We start from the raw sequence: 18,754 nt of genomic DNA on the forward strand, positions 1-18,754 counted from the left end.
ATATTCAAGCACGTCACTGAGACCAACAGGCAGCAGCAAGAGCTGCAGAGGCAGCCGCCCTGGTAAGTACCTCCAAACAGGGAAGGTGCTTCCCCCGGCTGCAGGGCCAGCCAGGGGTGGGGAAGAGGGGACTTCTCTGACACTCCTCGTGAGACAGAAGCAGGTTTTGGAGCCTGGCATTGGACTGGAGCTCCCTGATGCCGGAGAGGGGCTTGCGGGGGACCTGGCTGGAGAGAGAGGGACCCCTCTGATGGCTGGCTCTGCCCTTTCCAACCCAGAGTCTGTCCTCCCTTTGCAGAGGCCTGGCACCAAGACACCTTGCCCCGAGGGGGGAATACCTGTTTGGGACAGCCAAGGTCTCGCCCCACCTGACTCAGCCCCAGGCTGATCCGCTGCACGGAAGGCAGAAGGGGCAGTATGGAAGAGGAGCAACACAGTAACCGAGCTCTTGGGAACCTACTTGCAGAAGCCCCTCGCCGCTCCCGGCCCACCCGTGCGTAACCACACAGCATCACGCTGCGCCCCTGAAAGTAGGGATGGGGCAGGGGAGGGCACCGGCCCGACCTGGACCCTCTCCACAGGCCACTTCTCCGCAGGCTGAGGGTGAGGCCACTTCTCCGCAGGCTGAGAGCCAGGCCCCCCCACACCTGGGGGCTCCTACACCTCAGCAGGAGCTGACGGCCGCAGCCCCAGGCCCCCGCAGTCAGTGGCTCGGCCTGGTGCTGGTGTTACAGAACATCCTGAAACGCAGGGTCAAAGTAGTGTAAAAGGAATGGAAATAATGTGAAGAAGATACTTTGTAATGCGTGCACCTGGTATGTAGACATAAAATTACAGTTAAAAACTGTCTCCACTAACTAACAGTAAGGATTACCACAAGGACGAAGTCTAGGAAAATAGAATAGAGTGCCAAAACTGTTTTAAGGCTGACCTGCCTCATTGTCATGTGAAACCCACACCTCCTAGCTAGAAAACGCCCCCAACCCAAATAAGCCCCCTCCCCTCTGGGCATGCGTAGGGAATTGGAACTGTATCTGTAAGATGAAGTAAGAAAGGTACTAACCAATAGTTAGTTAAGGGGTAGGAGCAGCAGGCGTAACTAACATTGTCACCTGTTTTAAATCCCTGTCATGATTTCAGCCAGGGGTGCATGCTGGCTGGAGAGATCCCCCACGCACCCGGTGCCGAATGAAGTAATGCCTGCTCTTTAATAGACCAGTGTGAAGGGGTTCCATTCCCGATTTCGGTGACACTGGCACTGAGGGAGGGAGCAGGAGGGCGCCCGACCGGGGCTGGGCTGGGCACCCTCCACCTGTTCGTGCTGCGAGGCCTCAGGGCGAGGGCCCGCGCCTTCCCCTGAGAAGGCCCAGCACGGCCCGCAGGGCGGGATGGGCCAGGAGCAGCTGTGCCCCGAGGGCCCAGACAGGCTGGGCTGGGGCCCCCCATCAGCGCTGATGTTCTGGGCTGAAAATGGGAAAATGGGGAAAAACTTTGCCGTGCGTGTTTACTGGAGGCTTGTGGCCTGATGCTCTCAGGCCCTGGGTGCCAGCGAGGCTTTCCAGATGGCTGAGTAACGCTGTGCGGCTGTGAGCGGTGGCACAAACTGCTCCAGTGGCCTCGGGTCCCTGGAGGGGGACGTGGATCGGGAACGGGGCTGGGAAGGGCTCTCGGGAGAAAGTCCTTGCTAGAACTGTTCGAGGACCATGAGTGAGTTCAAGTGATGGAGAATGGGGACATCCTGCATTTCGGGGCCTATGGGGATCCACAGGGTGCTGCGTGTCTGGTCCCCGCCCCGCGGCGTGTCCCCAGCACGTGTCCCTGTGTCACAGCAGCCCTCTGTGAGGCGCCGCGCCCCGCACGGGTGTCACAGTGGGCAGGCTCTATATCTTCCCAAGGGGCTGGTTCTGCCCCAGTTTCTCATGGCGTTCGCAGGAGGAGGACCCAGAGAGAGCAGTGCGTCCATCTGGGGGATCCTGCTGCCCTGAGGAGGATGAGAGCACTCAGAGGTGAGGGGGTGGTGGGGGGCTGGGGGCTGGGGGCTGCTGCCTGCTGGGGGCTGCGTCCCCGTCACCTCTCATCCTGCTGCCAGGCACCTCCGAGAGGGCTCTGGCTCCATCCTCTCCCTGCCCTCCGTGGGGCAGCTGGGGACTGCTCAAAGACGACCTGTCCCGGCCGACTCTTGTCGGGGCTGCCCAGCCCCAGCCCTCCCAGCACCTCCTTGCAGGGTCCCATGTCCATGTCCCGCCCAGCTCGGGGCCCCCGTGCTGGACTCGCTCTAGCGCATTGCTGCCATTCTGTCACTGGGGAGCCCAGAATGGATCCAGTCCCCCAGTGTGGTATTCCCAGTGCGGTCTTCCCGGTGCCGCAGTGAGGGGAAGACTCCCTTCCCTCATCCCACTGACTGCCCTCTTGCCAGTACAGCCCAGCACAGGCTGTTAGTGCTGGGAGGGGCTGGGAAGATCCTCCCCCCTCCCTGGTGCAAAGCCCTGCAGCCAGCAAAACCATTTCTTTCTTTTCTTCCAGCTCTCTGCCCGTGCTTTGGTTCTCAGTCCAGACCTGCACATCCTGAGGATGGAGGCAGGGCAAAGAAGGCTGTCCCCAAAGCCGTCACTACCTTTGTGGCTAGTGGGGCTTCTCTGCTAAAGCGGCTGCAAGACCATGAGGTGAGACAAGGGGGCTCGAGGGCTCCCCTCCAAGCCCTTGACTTCCCCAGGTGCCGTGGCAGAGGGGGATCTCGCCTGATGGCACCTCTGCCCTCCTGCAGGCGCTTCGTCCCCAAGCGCCGATCCTGCCGCTCCAGCTGGACTAATGCCACTGCTCCCTCCCTCCTTTCCCTGGGAGCTTGCAGTGCTCTCCTGGACAAGGCAAAGCCTCTGGCATAAATCCCAGCATCTCTCCAGCACCTTTGCCCAAGTGCTCAAGGCCCCACTTTAGCTTTGGTTCCAGAACTGTCCCAGTGCCTGGGCTCCTGCCTGTGCGAGGGGAGCGACACTGTGCCCCAAGGTGCAGGGAGTTCATGGCTTCCCCTCCTCAGGGACTGGTCTCATTCCCACATCTTCCCCTTCCTCGCCTGGCACTGTCCGTCTGACCTCCACCATCCCCCATCCTCAGGAACGACTTCCTAGGCTCCCGCATGGCCTTTTACCCTGGTGGAATCAACCTCCCTGTCTGGCTCTCTGGTAGTGTCAGAGGTGCCGTGGAAGATCTTGCCGTTCCCCATGGCTGTCCTGACCGATGCCTGCAGCTCGTACCTCGTGCCCATGGCAGAGAGATGATTTGGGGGGCAGTAGGTCTCTCTCGTGGGTCCCTGGCAACGAGGGCAAAGCAAGTCCCATCACTCCCATGTGTGGTCTGTCCCCAGGGTGACCGAGTGGAGACATACCGGGAGCTGGAGAGCTTCTTGCAAGGAGACGATGGCAGTTTGCAGAGCGGTGTCGTGAACCGCCTGATAGCAGAGGTGTCCAGTGACATGCGAGCAGCCCAGGTGAGCTTGTTCTCTTTCAAGGCCGCCAAAGCAGCCTGCCTCTGGCCCTGGTTTTTGGGGAAATCCAGAGCAGCACAGAGATGTTCCTCAACTATTCAGACCCAGTGGAGGTCTGAAGGGGACTCCTCCTTATAGGGAATTTGAAGAGGAGATGCAGAGAGTAGTGCAGAGAGGTGGACGTGGGGCTATTTTTAACTGAGCGAGAGCTGGGTTCAAGCTCCCTTGAGGAACAGCCCTGGGAACCCAGCAGCCCCAGTGGAGAGGCCCCAGGGGGTCCTTGAGTCTGTGACAGTTTGTTCCTGGCATCTCTGCAGAGAGGGAGAGAAGGCAGCAGCACAGGGCTGTGCTAGGGAAAAGCCTCCCTGGTCTCACCGGGGAGCTGCTCGCCTACCCCAGGGTACAAGAGGCAGCAGGCGCCCGGTCTGAGCGAACTGCCCCGTGGGGTCTTGCAGGTGAGGCAGGGGCGTTCAGCCTGTCCGAGTGCCTCAGCCTTTTTCTCGGGAGTGTTTAACTTGTGGCACTTTTTCAGGGTGTGACAGATGATGTGAAGATGGCTGCTAGCGACGTCCTGGTGGCTCTGGCCCGCTCCCACTTCCACTTTGTCATGTCTGAGCTCCAGAGCCACCTGAAGGCCATGGGGAAGGTCCCTGATGAGATTGTGCTCCTCACCTTGGGCAAAATGGCCCGCAGCTACGGTACGGCACCCTGGGCCTCTTGGTTTGGGTAGGGGTCTGAGATAACGGGGAGAAAGCACCCTCCCCCTTCCTGAAGGCTCTGTGTTGAACTGGGGGGCTATGAAGTCGCCATGCCTCCTTGCTCTGTGCCAGGGCTGGCCGGCAGCTCTGCCTTACTAGCCCAGTCCTGGTTCCTGGAGGGTGGGAACCCACTGGATACAAACCCGCAGGGTCTCTGCCCCGCACCCTCCTCCCCATTTCTGTAAAGGGCTTTCCTGTGTCCCCCTTGGGGAAGGCAGCCCTCCCCACACCCTCTGGCATGTCCCACATGGCCCAGCAGCCCCAGCCTTGCCAGGGATCGACCCCGGTCTCCCGTGTCTCTCACTGACCCTCTCGGTCCCTCTGTCCCTGCCTTCTCTGCAGCCCTGCGGTGCATCCCCTTCGTGGGAATGACGCTGCTTGCCCTGCGTGCCATGCTGAGCCAGGTGGGGAGTGGCCGGATCCTGCGCGCCGTCTGCAGTGGTGAGTGTCGGCTCCTTAGCTGGGGTCCCAGGGTCAGGGGCTGGGGTGGCCTTTGATGCCTCCATGTGATCTCAGAGGGAACATGGCAGGTGTCAGCCCACAGCGAGGTCAGGCCTTGGCGATCCCAAACCGCTGTGAGTGTGCAGAAGGAGCGGGAGAAGCCCCGGAGGTTTCTGTGGGTAGGACGTGACGGTGCTGCACAGGGGAACTCCTGGGTCTCTTCCCATGGCTTCTGTTCCCCTGTTTACCCTGGGAAATACTGGAGGGGAACAGGCCATTGAGGAGGAAAAGGATGGGGAGGAGGAGAGAAACGGTGGGGTGTTTGAAACCAGACACCTCAAGGGCACAGCTTGGCCTCAGATGCAGATCTGGTCCTGGGCTGAGCCCTGCCGAGCCTGGGACCGTCCTTAGAGCAGGCTTGGGTGAGGGTGCAAGGTACCGTCCCTGCTGCAGACTGTCACATGCTGCCCTTCCCTTTCTCCTGGTGCAGTTCTGGAGCAATGGTCAAAAGGGGTCAATACGTACTTCGGCAGCCGGGAGCAATGCCCCTTCCCTCGCAACGGGGAAGCGCAGCTCTGTGAAGACATTTACCCAGTCTTCCGTTACGCGCTGGTAAATTGGCTGGGCTGCGAGGAAGAAGAGGTAAGAAGTGCTGCTTTCCACGCCTGGGGCCACAGCGGGGATGTCCACGTTGGTGGGTCTGTCTGTGGCTGGTGGGGTGCGAGCAGAGGGGTGAGGGGAGGGAGCGGTCTGAATGAGAAAGCATCCCAGGCCGGGAGCCTGCTGTCACTGTGCCTGGGGCTGGAGGCTCTCTGGCAGGAAGCAGCCGAGTCCTGGGGCCTTTCTGCAGGGAGGGCTGGGGTGCGAGCGTGGGGAACTGCTCTCTCTCCTCTGGAGTGAGCCCTTCTGCTGCAGGGCAGAAGGGAAAGGGAAACCCCTCCCAGTGGGAAGGGCAGACTGGTGTGCAGGCGATGCTGAGTGCTAGGCAGACCTTCAGCCCTCCAAGCAGAGCCTCTCCCTTCCCTCTTCAGGACAAGCAGGCTGTGCTCAGGGCGGTGGCTGCCATGATGGAGGTCCTGCTGCGTGAGGAGCAGCACCGCGAGCATGCCTGGGAGCAGCTCCTCTGGCTGCTGCACCAATCTGAGGAGGTCCGAGACACCTCCCGGGTCAACAAGGTGAGGTGTTGCGCAGGGCCCGGCGTGGCTGCTGGGGTGGGTCTGCGCGAGTGCCACGAGGCACTGGGGAGCTGTGGGGTGCCAGGAGGAGCTGGGAAGGCCTTAGAGAAGGAACAGGGAGGGGGAGAGCAGAGGAGGCCTGAGACTTCCCCACACTCTTTGGGCAAGAAAAGAGAAATGCGGGGAGGGGCCAGAAGGGAGGCAAGAGTCCCCGGGGCTCGTCTTCTCAGGAAGGGAGGCATTGCCATCTCCCTAGGGCTCTGTGTGTGGGAAGAGCTTTGCCCTAATGCCCAGGGCTGTGTCCAGTCCCGTCCAGTGAGGGCTGAGGTCTGATGAGTGGGAAGTGCCAGGAAACGGAGTTGTCAACAGCGGGCTCTGTTCAGAGGAAAGAGACCCTGCCGATGCTGCTCTGAGGGGAGGGCAAACAAGAAGCCCCATCCAGGAGGGTTTGTGGTTTTCCCTGGGAGCTGGTGTTAGGGACTCCCCTTCTCCCAGATGTGCCTTTAGGTAGCTTTAGCCTCCTCTTCCTCCCCCGTTGTCTCACAGACCTTCCTGCAGGCCAGGAACACGCCAGGATTTGTGAGACAGGTGCCACGTAGGTTCCTTAAGGCTGCAGGAGGCCTGATCCTGGCTGTTCGGAATGGGCCTGAGGGGCAGCCCTGTTCCCACAGTGATTTCCCTCTCAGCCAAGTCGCAGGAGGACTCTGGGAGAGGAGGGCAGAGAGCACCCTTTCTTTTCAGTCCCCCTCAATGCTGATGCAGATTTCTTTAAAACAGACCTTGTTCCCACAGCTCCCTGACGTGACCAAAGAGCCTGGCCTGGCCCCTAAGGCAGAACTTCCCCACTGCATCGCGCTGCAGGGTAAGGAGAGGAGACTGGGCGATCCCCCCGTCGTGCTGTGGCGGCTCTCTCCCTGTCCTCGGCAGTCAGAGGCAGCTGCCTGCTAGTGCAGAATGCGATTTCTTCCCTGCAGCACGAATATGCCCTGAGGAGACGGGCATGTTTCTGCACTCCCCGGAGAGCGGTGGGAGCAAGGCCGGTCGCGTGGCAGCCCTGGGCCTGCTGGGAGCGCTGGCCCACTCTGACGGTCAGTGCCATGGGCCAGGGACAGAAGGCAGGGGTTGGGGCTGCTGGGCTGAGAGCAGGAACGGGCTGGAAGCGGTGCACCTGCACCCAAAAGGAGCTGCAAAGAGCGGGTCCCCCAGCCGAGCTGACACCCTGCGACAGGGCTCGAGCTCTCCTCCGGCAGTTAGAAATGGTGGCACACCAGGGATGATGCTCCAAGCTCAGTAACACGGGCAGGCTCGTGGGTGGGCGGGTGGGCTGGTGCACAGGAGCTGCTTGTACCCAAGTCATTTCTCACGTGCTCTGTGTTACCATATTACCATAGCTTTCAGTCCCTATAAAACAGCTGTGCCTCTAGAAATGGAGTCGCTCTGGCTACGCCGCTGCCTCCTGTGAAGTCAGAGTCAGGCCCCGCTTTTCTGTCCCCTTGGTGTGCGAAAAACTTGGAAGCTTCTGCCATTGGGGCTCTGCCTCAATGCACACCTCTCCATATCTCTTCCAGCACCTGCAGTGAGAGAGAAGCTGCCCCAGGTGGTGGAGGCCATGGGGTCAGTGTGCAACGACCCCAGTGCCCAGGTGAGCTGGTTTGGGAAGGGACAGTGCCACCAGGGGAGGCAGAGGAAGCCTTTCCCTCAGGGCAGAGCTGGGGTGCCTGGGGAAGTGCCAGCGCATTGCCCAGGCAGTGGGTGATGGCTCTTCCCCGGGGAGAGCTGGCAGAGTGGAGCGGGGAGGTCGCTGTGCTCTGTGGGGCAAATGCCCATCCAGCCTGGTGCTAAAGCCCAGCCCTGATGGCAGTAGCGAAAGCTTCTGCGTGCGCTTGTCATCTCTCCGCGAGCCACAAAGGCTGCCCCCAAGCAAAGGCGGCTTCCCTTTGGATTTTGAACAGGAGGACCGTAACCACGCTCTCCCCTGGCAGGTGCGGAGGGCAGTTCTGGAGTTCATCCGGGAGCTGCTCAGCTCCGGCTCCCAGAGCTGCTGGGCATGGGATGTGGTGGGGCACATCTTCAACGAGTTCAGCCGGACCTCAGGCAGACTGGTAAGGGCAGAGCGAGACACCTGGGGCTTCCAGCGGTGCCTGGCCTGTGCTGAGAGCTCCTGCAGGCATCCTTGAGCATGGAGAGCTCCACGCTGCAGGGCCATCAGTGCCGGCGCTGCCATTGGAATGACCTGCAAATGGCTGTTCCTCATGTGTGTGTGTGCTGATGTTGGTGGAGACGTCAGTGAATGATGAGGGTTTGCACCCGGGCGTGCCACCTGGGACTGTGGGGCTGCCTGCGCACCCCACAGGCTGAGCTGTGCCCACAGACACCTTCAGCAAAGCTGCCTTGCAAAGGGAGGGGTCTTCTAGGGACAGGACATCCTCCATCCTTAAGTGCTCACAGACAATCAGCAAAACACAGCCACTGCAGCCAGATGGGCCTGGCTAGAGGATCTTTCTGTGGTGTTCTCATACTCTGGCCCTCAAAAGCATGCCCTGCCCATCCCATAGCAGTCTGGGGACGCACATCCCTTCTGCCAAGGGGACAGGCCGTCTGGCAGTCCCTTTGGTGAGTGTTTCCAGCTGGGTGCTCAGGAGATGAAGGATGGGCATGGCTGAGCCTTTTGCTGACTTGCTGAGGATCTTCCCTCTGGCTAGAGCCTCCCTCCAACCAGGGGATCTGTGGGTGTTGCTTTGCTCCAGGGCTTGGGGAGGCTCTGCTTTGGGAGCAGGACAAAGGAAAGAGCCAGGTTCTCCTCCACATCTGTCGGGCTGGGCGTGCTGCTGCCAGGGCTGGCATCAAACACAGCCCTGCTGAAGGGCACGTTCCTCACCATGGCACGACAGCAGCATTTGGGTCCTGGGGGACCGTGCAGACAAGCGGTGTCTCTTTCTGCTCCCAGGCTTCCTAGTCCTTCCCAGGGTCTGGGAAGTGGTTCCCGAGCTGGGTCTGGCCGTCCTTGTCCTCCTTCTGGAGGTCAGTGCTCCTGGGAGGTTGGCGCAGGAGCACTGGTGGGGCCATGCCTGAGCCTTGTCGGTCGGGAGCTGAGAGTAACATGGGTTTTGCCAACTCTGTCTTACAGGTGGCAGGAGGCCTTTTTGCCTGGGTAACACCGGAGGAAGGAGCTCTTCGAGCCCTGTGTGTGGACATCCTGGGCTCGCTGGACGTCTCTCTGAGAGGGATGACCAAAGTAAGTCGCCCTGTGCCCTGCTGCTGTGGCCACTTCTTGCCTTCAGGGCATTTTTCCTCGTGCTTCCCCATGCTGTGAACCTCTCCCCTCACATGTGCTGAAGCACACAAGGCTCAGGGAAAAGCAGACTGTCATTTTTGTCTTTGAGCTGAATAGAAATGCTGATGTGGTGAATTGTCTGGTTCTTCTCTGCAGCTCCTGTGGCCGAGGCTGCTGCAGTATGTGGTGCCAGCCCAGTACAGCGGCATGCTGATCCCGCTCTCCCGCTGTCTCCGAGCCCTAGTTGAGAGACGGGAGAGTGCAGGGTGTGAAGAAGACGAGGAGGAGCCTGACGCCGTGGACTCCCAGGAGCGAGGTAGAAGCTAATGGGTTCAGCCAGGGGCTTGGCCAGTCTGTGTCTACATGCACCCTGCCAGCTCTCAGCAGAAGCCTGGGAGAACCAAAGAGCGGAGCCAGGCTCTGCTGCTGGGCACGAGGGGCTCTGCCCTGCATTGCCCCTTGCCCAGCGCAGAGGCCTGCTTCTCCTGCTCGCAGCACTCTCCTGGCGAGCCGGGGCTTGTTCCTGGCCATGCTGGAGCTGCCTTCGTCCCGTGCTGGGCAGCCCTGGGGATTTCTCCTGGGTCAATGCCATGGCAGCACAGCTGCTCTCAGCCCTGTGCGGGGCATCGGAGGCGCGATGGGCAGGGCATGGCCGGGGCTCGTTGGCTCACCCAGCCTTTCTTCCTCCCCACAGCCCGGCTGCCGGCTCCCCAGGCCCTGCTGGCTCGACTGCTGGTGAGTAGTGGGGCCCGGGGGAAAGAGCTTTTCTGGCCAGGGGTGGTGGGGGAGCCCAGGGCAGAGATGCTGTTGAGGCCCGTGCCGGGATCCCCCAAGGAGGAGGCAGTGTGCCTGAGACTGCCTGGGCCTGTCCGGTATCCCACTCCTTTCTTGGGGCTAGCAGCACCCCGGGTGCAGGAGCGGCATCGAGCTCCCTCCATCCCTCCCTCCCTCCCGGGAAAAACTGCAGCTCTGGTGGCAGGAGTGACCCTTCTCTCCTGCCCTCGCCTAGGTGGTGGCAGCAGCTCCTCACAAGAGCGGTGAACGTGCCGTCGCTGCCTTGCAGCTGCTGCAGGCCCTGCATGGCAGGATACACCGAGCCTTGGGGGTGGTGTGGGCGACCGAGATCCCCCTCCTGCTGCAGTACTTGGAAGGTAAAGTGCGGGTGGGGAGGGAGAGGCTGGGGGGAGGGAAGGGGAGCAGGAAAATGCAGCTTCCCAGCGTGACGGAGGAGAATTGTCCCCAGTTCCCCAGCATTTGCTCTGCAGCCTTTCCCCTTCCAGGGAGCCAAAGCTGAGGCTGGGGGCAGCTGTCCCCCAGTGTCGATTTGGCCCAGGGGATGGATGGGGCTGTTGATGTCCTTTTGGAGGGCAGGTCTTGGCGGCACCCCCATGTCCTGGCCGGGATGGTGTTTGGGGAAGGGACAGGACTGGTGCTCCTGGAGGGGGTGCTGCCCCTGGTTTTGGAGAACCAAGTTGCCAGGCCAGACCAGGTTTGCAGCAGCTGTCCTTGGCAATAGCCTGGGAGAAAAGCTGCAAATGGGCAGAAAGTGGTGGGTCATTAAGGAGAAAATGTGTGTTGCCAATGCACGCTCGCACGCAGTGGTCGGAGTTGTTCTGGGAGCTGCAGTGAAGCAGTGGGGATCTGCCGTGGACAGCACGTCCTTGCCCAGCTTGAATCAGTGGCCCTGACAAATGTTCCTGGGATCCCTCCTGTGTCTTTGGCCTCACAAGGGCTTTGGTGTAGGTGCTTGTAGGCCCTTTCTAGTGTGATGGCCTGGGAATGTTGGGAGGTCTGACCGCAAAGGAGACCACAGGGCTTGTCTTTGGTGTGAGCTTAAATAGCAGCGAGGGCTTTTGCTTCCTCTTGCTTTCTAGGGAAAACCGAGAGGTCCCTGGACTCTGCAGAGTGGGAGCATCATGTGCTCAAGGTACAGCTTCCTTGGGGGGTGTCACAAATAGAGGGGGAGAAGAGGGAACAGACAAAGTTGTGGGAGGAAGCTCGGGGCTGCCTGTGTAGGCAGCAGGAGGTGGGGGCACCTCCTGAGTGCCCTGTGCCTCCCCCCGCAGTAGGTGCCTGCCCACTCAGAGGAGCTGCTGTCTGCGCACGTGCCACGGCTGATGGCTAATGCCCTCTATCGCTGTGGCACACGCCTTAGCATTGCCTCCTCCTCTATGTCTGGCATGCCGGGGGGGTCTCGCCTGAGGTGTTAGGAGAAGAGGGAGGCTGGTGAAAAGAGGGCTGGGTGGGGCAGGGGAAGAGTCTGCCGTTCCCAGTAGCTCCCCTCAGCAGTGTCCCGGGACATGCGAGCGTAGAAAGCATCCTGGCCAAGGGCAGGGGAACACTCGCTTCCTCTCTGTTCCCCACAGTTCCTGCGAGCGTCGCTGGAGCCCATCGAGGACAGGGCCTGGACCATGGGCCTGAGCCAGGAGCTGAGCCAGCAGCTGGGCAGCTCTGCCCCCGGCTCCTGGGAGAAGGTGTGTCTCCTGCCCCGCGCCAGGGCTGGGGCTCTGCCCACGCAGGCGGTTTTCATTGCTTCCCCTTCTCTTGCCCCCAAAATGCGCCTCCCTGGGCTACTCCAGTGGCTGGCTACCACCAGGGGTGGTCGGGTCTGTCTGGGGCCAGACCTTTCCTGACAGGTCGGGCCATGAGCACATCTCGGACGTGGCCTCTTCTCTTGCAGCTTTTCCTGTACAAGGCCCTTGGGACAGTGCTGGCAGCTTGTCAGGATCTCAGACACGTCCAAGGGCAGGTGCTGAGGTTCCTGCAGGAGACAAGCTTTGTGCAGCTGTCTGAAGCCCAGGTGAGGTGATGTTCATGTCCTGCGCATCCCCTGCCTGTTCCTAGGGGAGAGGCAGGGCTGCTCCAGACCTCGATTTCCCCCTTGCTGCCATTTCCCCCTTGCCGCAATGTCCTGCCTGGCCATTGTTGCTGGCCATGGCCGAGTGCCTGGGCTGGAGCCAACTCCCTGTTTCTCTGTGGTTGCAGGGAATGATTTCTGTTGTGTCCCACACGGCTGAGAGCCACTTCCATCTGGTCTTGGACACGGTGACCATGTTCTCCGCTGCTTTCACCAGAAGCTGGTTTTATCGGACTTCCATGGGCTGGAAGGTAAAGGAGGCAGGGTTTCCCTGTTTGGCTTTCCTTTTTTGGCCGCCTTTCACTTCTACACCTGCAGCAGCCAAATTGTGGCAGCTGCCTTTAGATAAGCATTCGTGTAAGAGCTACCCGAGACCTGTGTTTCAGAGGGAACGTCCTGGCATTGGGGCCCCTGAGGTGTCTTTGGAGAGGAGGGGGTTTGACACCGGGTGGATCAGAGCCACCTGGGGCAGCTGCAGCGGTTGCTTGCTTGCAGCCACCTTGCCCCTGACTTAACTTCAGCAGGAGCTGGCGACAAGGGGGTGGGCACGGTGCGACACTCTGACCCTTCCCCAAAGCTGAGGGCCAAGAGCAGGAGCCTGGTGAAGTCTCGCTGGCTCTGCTCCCCACCTGGGGGCTGTGGGGAAGCCTTTCAGGGCAGGGCAGGGCCCTACAGAGAGAGCGGTGCAGCCTGGCCTGGGGAGGTGAGCAGAGTGGGCTCATCTGCACCCCTGACGCGCACGGGCTGCATGTCTGAGCAGGACCGTGGCAGGCTATGTCAGATACCTTTCCACAGAAAGGTTCCAGGCAGCTCCTCGACCTCTCAAATCAGTGGTAAAAGAGCCAGCAGTGTGTGGTGCTGGCTGCCCCTCGTCCCCATCCCCATGCGAGATCCCAAGCTGTGGGATGGGAACAACTTCTGGCCCTGGAGCTCGCAGCTCGAGGAGTGGCTTGGGGAGCTGCTGGGAGGTGCCCAGGGAAACAAGGAGCTGGTGAGGGTGCGGGGCAGGGCCTGCTGCAGGAGCCTGCCAAAGTCCCGGGGCTGACCTCTCGGGGCGTCTCTGTTGACACAGGTCCAGCGGTGGCAGAAGATGGAGAGCGCCCAGGCCATTCGTGCTGCTCTCATGCGCACCTACAGCGGCATTGCGCTGCGTGCCCCCAAGGAGCAGCTGCTCACCCGCGTGGATAAAGAAATCGTGGGCAACATCCTGCGGCTCTCCAGAGCTAAACAGAGGGTAGGAGCATGGGGCGTGCAGGGCAGGGATGTGCCAGGGCAGGGTGTCCCAGCTCCAGCCCCTTGGGGCTGGGGTGTACCGAGATGGTCAGTCTCTTTCTAAAGATCTCCCAAGGAAGGGTTTGTCCTCAACGTCCAGATCCAGCCCCCCATGGGTTTCCCCTGCCCATGCTCTTCTTCCACCTCTCAGCTCAGCCCTTCAAAGAGTTGAAGGGGTGCTTTGCTGTCTTTGGCCTCAGGACTTGCAGCTCAAGCTCGCCCTGGTGCAGAGCATCACCGAGGTCAGCTGTGCCATCCGGGTTGTGGGCAACTGTGGCAGCTTTGAGCTGTCCTTAAAGCAGGAGGCAACGTGGACCTTGCTGGTGAGTGCCCGTAGCCGGGGCGGTCGCATGGGGGAGTTTAGGGCTGCGCCATCGGACTCGTTACCCCAGAGGCACGATGGTCTCTGGGCTTCACGTGAGCTCCTGGAGCTGTGTCCAGAGCTGGCGGGGCTCTTGAGTGCTGGTGCTGGGTGGCTGTGGTTGGGGAGCAGGGGCCCTTCTGCGGTGCCTTTGGGGATGTGTGGGGGTGACGGGGCAGTGTCTGCCCAGGCCTGGCAGCAGAACGTGTCCCCCCAGGGGAGGCGGGAGGGCCGTCCCGTGCCCCTGCCAACTCTGTGCTTCTCTCTCTGGGACTTGCAGGACTGCATCAAGGGGGAGCCCTGGGACTCCCTGGTGTATGGAGTGTTCCAGGCGCTGGAGGAGTTGAGGTGAGGTCTGTTCCCCGGGCTGTGGGGACTCCCAGTGTGCCCCATCCCAGCTGGCTGGGGCAGCCCCAGTGGCCTTGAGCATGGGGCCGGGAGCTGCTGGGGCTGTGGAGTGGGAGGGTGTCCCCCATGTCGGGTGTCTCCCACAGGAAGGGAGCCCCCGGGGTTCCTTAACCTGGGGGCAGGGGTTTGCCTGCTGCCTGAAGGAGGCAGGAATTGCTGGCGCTGAAGGCAGTGCTCGCTGGCGTGGGTGGGGGTGTTGGATTTGGGGCCCTCGATTAGGAGGAACCCAGGTGTGGTTTGAGCTACTCTGGAGACAGTAAATCTCCTTTCTGTTTTCTCTTCCTTTTTCCTCTGGCCAGCAAGCTGAGGCCACCTCTGAGGCGGAAGGAAAATCGCAAGCTGCTGTCAGTGTGCTGCCAGACTGTCTTGTCCTGTCCTTCCGAGGACCAGGACCTGCACAGGAGATGCGTGGAAGATCTGGGCCATCTCCTAGAAACCTTTCTGGAGGCAGAGGTGACCTCTGCCTGCTTTGATGACGTGGTCCATGTGAGTAGCCGTGGGGCAAGAGGGAAAGTGTTGCAGGGGCAGAGAGTGGAGGCCTTAGAGGGTGTTAGGAGGTGGATACCTTTCCTGCAGGAACGTGGGGCTTTGGCTCCTTGCTCTGAGGCTGTGCGTCTGGCCGGGGCCAGGGGCTGAGCTGGGAGACGGGAGCGCCCGGCCACTGCATCCTCAGGCCAGGCAGAGCAGTGGGCCCTGATGGAAGGAAAGCCCAGAGCCAGCCCTGAGCTGGCTGAGAGCAGCCTGGAGGAAGGCTGGAGTGGGGAGACGCTGGCAGGGTAGCAAGAGCGGGCTCAGGGCAGAGGCGGCTGGAGGGAGCGAGGCGGTGGAGGCAGCAGTGCCAGTGCTCGGTGGGGCTGGGGATGGCACTGGGAAGGGGCCAGAGAAGGAGGGAGTTGGAGAGGGATCTCAGGGAGAGAAAGATGCCTGTTGTGAGAGAGATGCACCCTGCCTCAGGTCCTGAAGGGCTGGCTCACCTCAGCCGAAGAATGGGAGCGGGAGAGAGCCCTGCAGGTTTGCACGCACGTGCTGGGAGCTTGCAAGGAGCGATTCGAGCTCATGGTGAGTAGAGCCCCCTCGCGTGCCCTGGCGCCCTTTTCCCACCATTCATGGCCCCAGAAGGGAGCCCTGCCCAACTGGGTGCTGGGTTTTGGGGCTCCAGGGATTACGGGGCAGCCCTTCTGCCTGCCCCTCTGCCCGGTCGCTGCTCAGGGAGCAGGATGGGCGATAGAGGGGAGTGGGTGCTGGGGCTGCCTGCGACCCTTTTCCTGCTGCTCTCCCCTGCAGAGAGGACGTCCTTGCAAGCGGTTCGGCTCCCTGGTGGGATTGCTGGCGACTCTGACCAGCGACTGCCTGGCCACGTCCCGCCAGAGGGCATGGGTCTGCCTTGGCTACCTTCTCCAAATGCAAGGTAAGGAGAGTGGGCGCTTCCCAGCCTTGCTCAGCCTGATCCTCCCTCCCTTCCCAGCCTGGCACCACTGGGATCCTGCAGGGCCAGGCCCTGTCCCCAGGAGGGAAGGGGGAGGCAACGTGCTTGGCTGGTTTTGTGCCCCCACCCTGTTAGCCCTCTGCCTCCCTGGACATGTCAGGAAGGATCCCTGGGAGAGGGTCGCTGAGTCCCACCTCCGCAGCGCATGTGTGCGGTTGGTCAGGGCCATCCCCCACTGCTGTCTGAGAGCAGGACATTGCCACCAATGCTGGGGACTGTCCCCCTCCATGTCTGCCCCCCTCCACGTTCCAGGAGAGACAGAGGGTGGTCAGACAACTCGCTCGGATGAGGCCCCTGACATTCCAGAGGGTGCCTTCCCCCTTGCTCCCTGCCTTGAGCCTGGAGAGACAGGCAGCTCCCCAGGCAAACTATCCAAACTCATCGCCGCCAGGGAAGAAATCTCCTGCTGAGCACAAGAGAGGAAACCAATTTGCTGCCCAGAGCAAACTGGGCAGGGAAGAGGGATCTGAACTGCAGGCCCGGGGCGTGCCGCAAAGGGTTGTGTTTGGACCGTTTCCTCTTCAGGCAGCAGGGTCTGCCTGTGCTGAGGCAGTCACGGGGAGGTTTCCTGCCTCCCAGAGACGATGGTGGCCTGTGTGGGAATAGGGGACACAGCTGCTGGGATCAGAGGCCAGTAGCTGCTGAAACCCTGAAGCCCCAACAAATGGTTCAAGGAGGAAGAGGGCTCTTTCCAGCCCGGGATTTGTCAGCCATTTATCGGGCTCAGGAAATCCTGCTGCACCGAGTTCAGGAGGGCCCTGGGTTTCCCTGTGGCTTTCACTGCCACCCCCTGCGTTCTCCTTTAGCAGTATCTAGGGCCAGAGGTTGGGTTTCTGTGGGTGTGACTCCCCTTTTCTCCTGGTGTTTGTTCCAGCCAGGACCATGGAGGTGGTGCCTCAGGCAGATGAGATCAGGTGCCTTGGTGAGGAGCTGAACAGCCCAGACACCGTGCAGACCTGTGCCAAAATAGCAAAGGTAACTGGCCTCAAAAGAGCAGGGTGGGGGCCCAGCTCCTGGGCTCCTGCACGTCTCCCTGCTCCCCTCCAGAGTGTCTCGCTGTCTCCAGAGCAAGCTGTCCAGGATGGCTGTTGTTAGCAAGTAGCAGGAGGCTTTGAGACAAGACTGTCCTTTAGGCATGCGGGAGTATATACCGTATATGTGTGCGTGTGTGATTGCTCGTCAGAATACAAATTTGGTACATAATAAGCAAACAACATGGGGGGCGACACTTCCCAATCGGGTAGCTGCATCAGATGTGAACAGCACTGTATGCACAGCAGGATGAAAAAGTGATTGCCCCCTGCATGACTGCCGAACTAACAGTTCTGTCAAGTTTCCTTTCCATTCTGAATTGCTGGAGCAGAGCTGTGACATGGTCTCTCTTGTTCCTGACTTCTCTCCAGGCTGTTTGCAAGTGCATCCCTCCAGCGCAGGCTACAGACTTTCTGACTGCGGTCCTGCACAGCTTGCTGCACGTCACACCCACGTGTGTGAAGCCACTATGGAAGTGGGTGTTCATCTTCCTGGTGGAATGCAGGAAGGAAATAGTCCAGGAGGTAAAGGAGACCTTTTTCCCATTTGACTTTGTCTTTGCTCCTGTTGGCTGTTTAACGACACCCTGTGCAGTTGGCACAGGCTCAAGAAATGCCACCTGTGTGTCGAGCCAAGGGGCTGCTGAAGGAGTCAGGTGCCCTTGCAGAGGCCCTGCAAGGCGACTTCAGGGTCTCAAAGAGCGTGTTTGGTTTTGCTCTTGCATCGCTACACACATGTGGGGAGAGTTCTTCAAGCATTGGGTGTAAAACGTGCCCGTGTCCTCTGTGTGCGCAAGGGCACGCAGCTGCTCATACGGTTGGGGCCAGGCACGTGCAGTGACTGAGTCTGTGCGTGTGAGCGCGTGCATGTGTGCGTACGTGCGCACAATTGCCAAGAGCACACCCAGCTCCAGACGTGAGCCAGGGCCAGGCAGGGTGGAAGGGGTGAGGTTTCAAGCTAGGTCTGGACTCTAGGTCTGCACTGCTCCTGTGCTGAATGACTGTGTCTGGGCCCCGCAGGAGGGGGTAAAGGATGCACCGAGCCCTTCTTTCTCCTCCATTTCCATTCAGGTGCCAAAAATCCTGAAGACCCTTTGCACCTACATGCGGCAGAGCACCCACAGGCCCTTCCTGCTCCGGGCCGTGTTTCTCCTCGCCCACTTTCACCAGGAGCCCGTCGTCAGCAGTCTCCTCCGGAAAGGTCTGCCCATGGACAGGTACGTGCACCAGCCACTTCCCCACTGTAGTCAAACAGAGACTCCGCAGCTTGCGTGCACTGGGGTGGTCCAGTTAAGAAGCAGGTCTTTTTTCTGCCTGGGCTGTCTTGAGTGTTGCAAGACTGCGTGCTTGTGTCTCTGCCGTGAGTGGGGCATTGTAAGCCCCATTGCGGACGAGGAGAAGGTTTGAGGGCACTGCAGGACTGCGAAGATAGGGGTTCAGGGGTGAACATCTGTTCCCTTGCAGTGACACGGTGGAGCTGTGGAGGAGCCTGGGGAGAAGTGCCATTGGGATTCAGGTCCTGAGGTGCTTAGTGGAGAAACTAAACAGAGCAGGAAACAACTGCCTGGGGACCAACTCCTCCCCTTGTGAGCAGCACAACCGTCAGACTGCTCTGGAGACTTTGATGGTACGTTCAACAGTAGACACGTTTCTGCAGCTTTGCATCTGCTTTGTAACTCCTACTTCGGCACGAGGGAGTCAGGTGCCCTTTGCAGATGCCCCTGGAGACTCCCAGGGCGCTGTGCTGGGCCAGCCTCAAGCAGTGTGGGGAGCTGGGACAGCCTTTGCTCCTGAGCCACAAGGCTGTTGCAGAAGTGACAATTGCGGACAGTAACCCCCCTGCCCCAGGCAGGCAGGGGAACCAGGCTGGTGGGAAAAGGCCTTGCCTGAAGAGGGGCTTCTTGGTCACGTTTCTCTGCAGATCACCCGTGCCATCTCTGAAGTGGTGCTTGCCCTGAGGAGCACGGAGGAGCTCAGGCAGCTGCTTCCCCACCTCCTTCCCAGCCTCCTGAGGTGGGCCAGCGAAACCCTGGGCGAGGAGAGGCTGCTTTCCCCCCTGGGAGAAGGCTGGAGACAACTGTTCCTCAAGGGCCAGGTGCTTGAGGAGAAGCCGTGCAGGTAAGGAGCCGAAGGGGCAGATGGAGGGGCTGGCTTCGTTCCCCTCGCCACGGCATGTGCCTTTGTGGGGCTGAGGGAGTGCTTCGCCTGCC

General features: G+C 60.7%; 1 protein-coding gene and 1 long non-coding RNA gene across 2 annotated transcripts; both read left to right on the forward strand.

Moving 5' to 3' along the window:
* The first annotated feature begins 2,611 nt into the window (after positions 1-2,611).
* Positions 2,612-4,060, forward strand: LOC132321613 (uncharacterized). Its single transcript, XR_009484812.1, has 3 exons — positions 2,612-2,663; positions 3,362-3,484; positions 4,014-4,060. It is a non-coding gene; the product is annotated as an uncharacterized LOC132321613 (long non-coding RNA).
* Positions 4,061-12,180: 8,120 nt separating this feature from the next.
* Positions 12,181-17,385, forward strand: LOC132321610 (uncharacterized). Its single transcript, XM_059835083.1, has 7 exons — positions 12,181-12,237; positions 13,059-13,181; positions 15,021-15,086; positions 15,312-15,435; positions 16,388-16,488; positions 16,917-17,046; positions 17,342-17,385. Exons 1-7 carry the CDS (start codon positions 12,181-12,183, stop codon positions 17,383-17,385), a joined length of 645 nt encoding a protein of 214 aa, XP_059691066.1.
* The last annotated feature ends 1,369 nt before the right edge of the window (positions 17,386-18,754 follow it).

This window comes from Gavia stellata, unplaced genomic scaffold, assembly GCF_030936135.1.
Source record: "Gavia stellata isolate bGavSte3 unplaced genomic scaffold, bGavSte3.hap2 HAP2_SCAFFOLD_154, whole genome shotgun sequence".
Taxonomy (NCBI): Eukaryota; Metazoa; Chordata; class Aves; order Gaviiformes; family Gaviidae; genus Gavia; species Gavia stellata.

What these genes read in the sequence shown, in the direction of transcription:
- LOC132321610 (XM_059835083.1), top strand. Translation starts at nt 12,181, where the DNA reads ATGTTCTCCGCTGCTTTCACCAGAAGCTGGTTTTATCGGACTTCCATG. An exon ending in CCTGTGCCAAAATAGCAAAG is followed by an intron (nt 16,489 to 16,916) that starts GTAACTGGCCTC and finishes ACTTCTCTCCAG; the next exon opens with GCTGTTTGCAAGTGCATCCC. An exon ending in GTTCATCTTCCTGGTGGAAT is followed by an intron (nt 17,047 to 17,341) that starts GCAGGAAGGAAA and finishes TGTGTGCGCAAG; the next exon opens with GGCACGCAGCTGCTCATACG.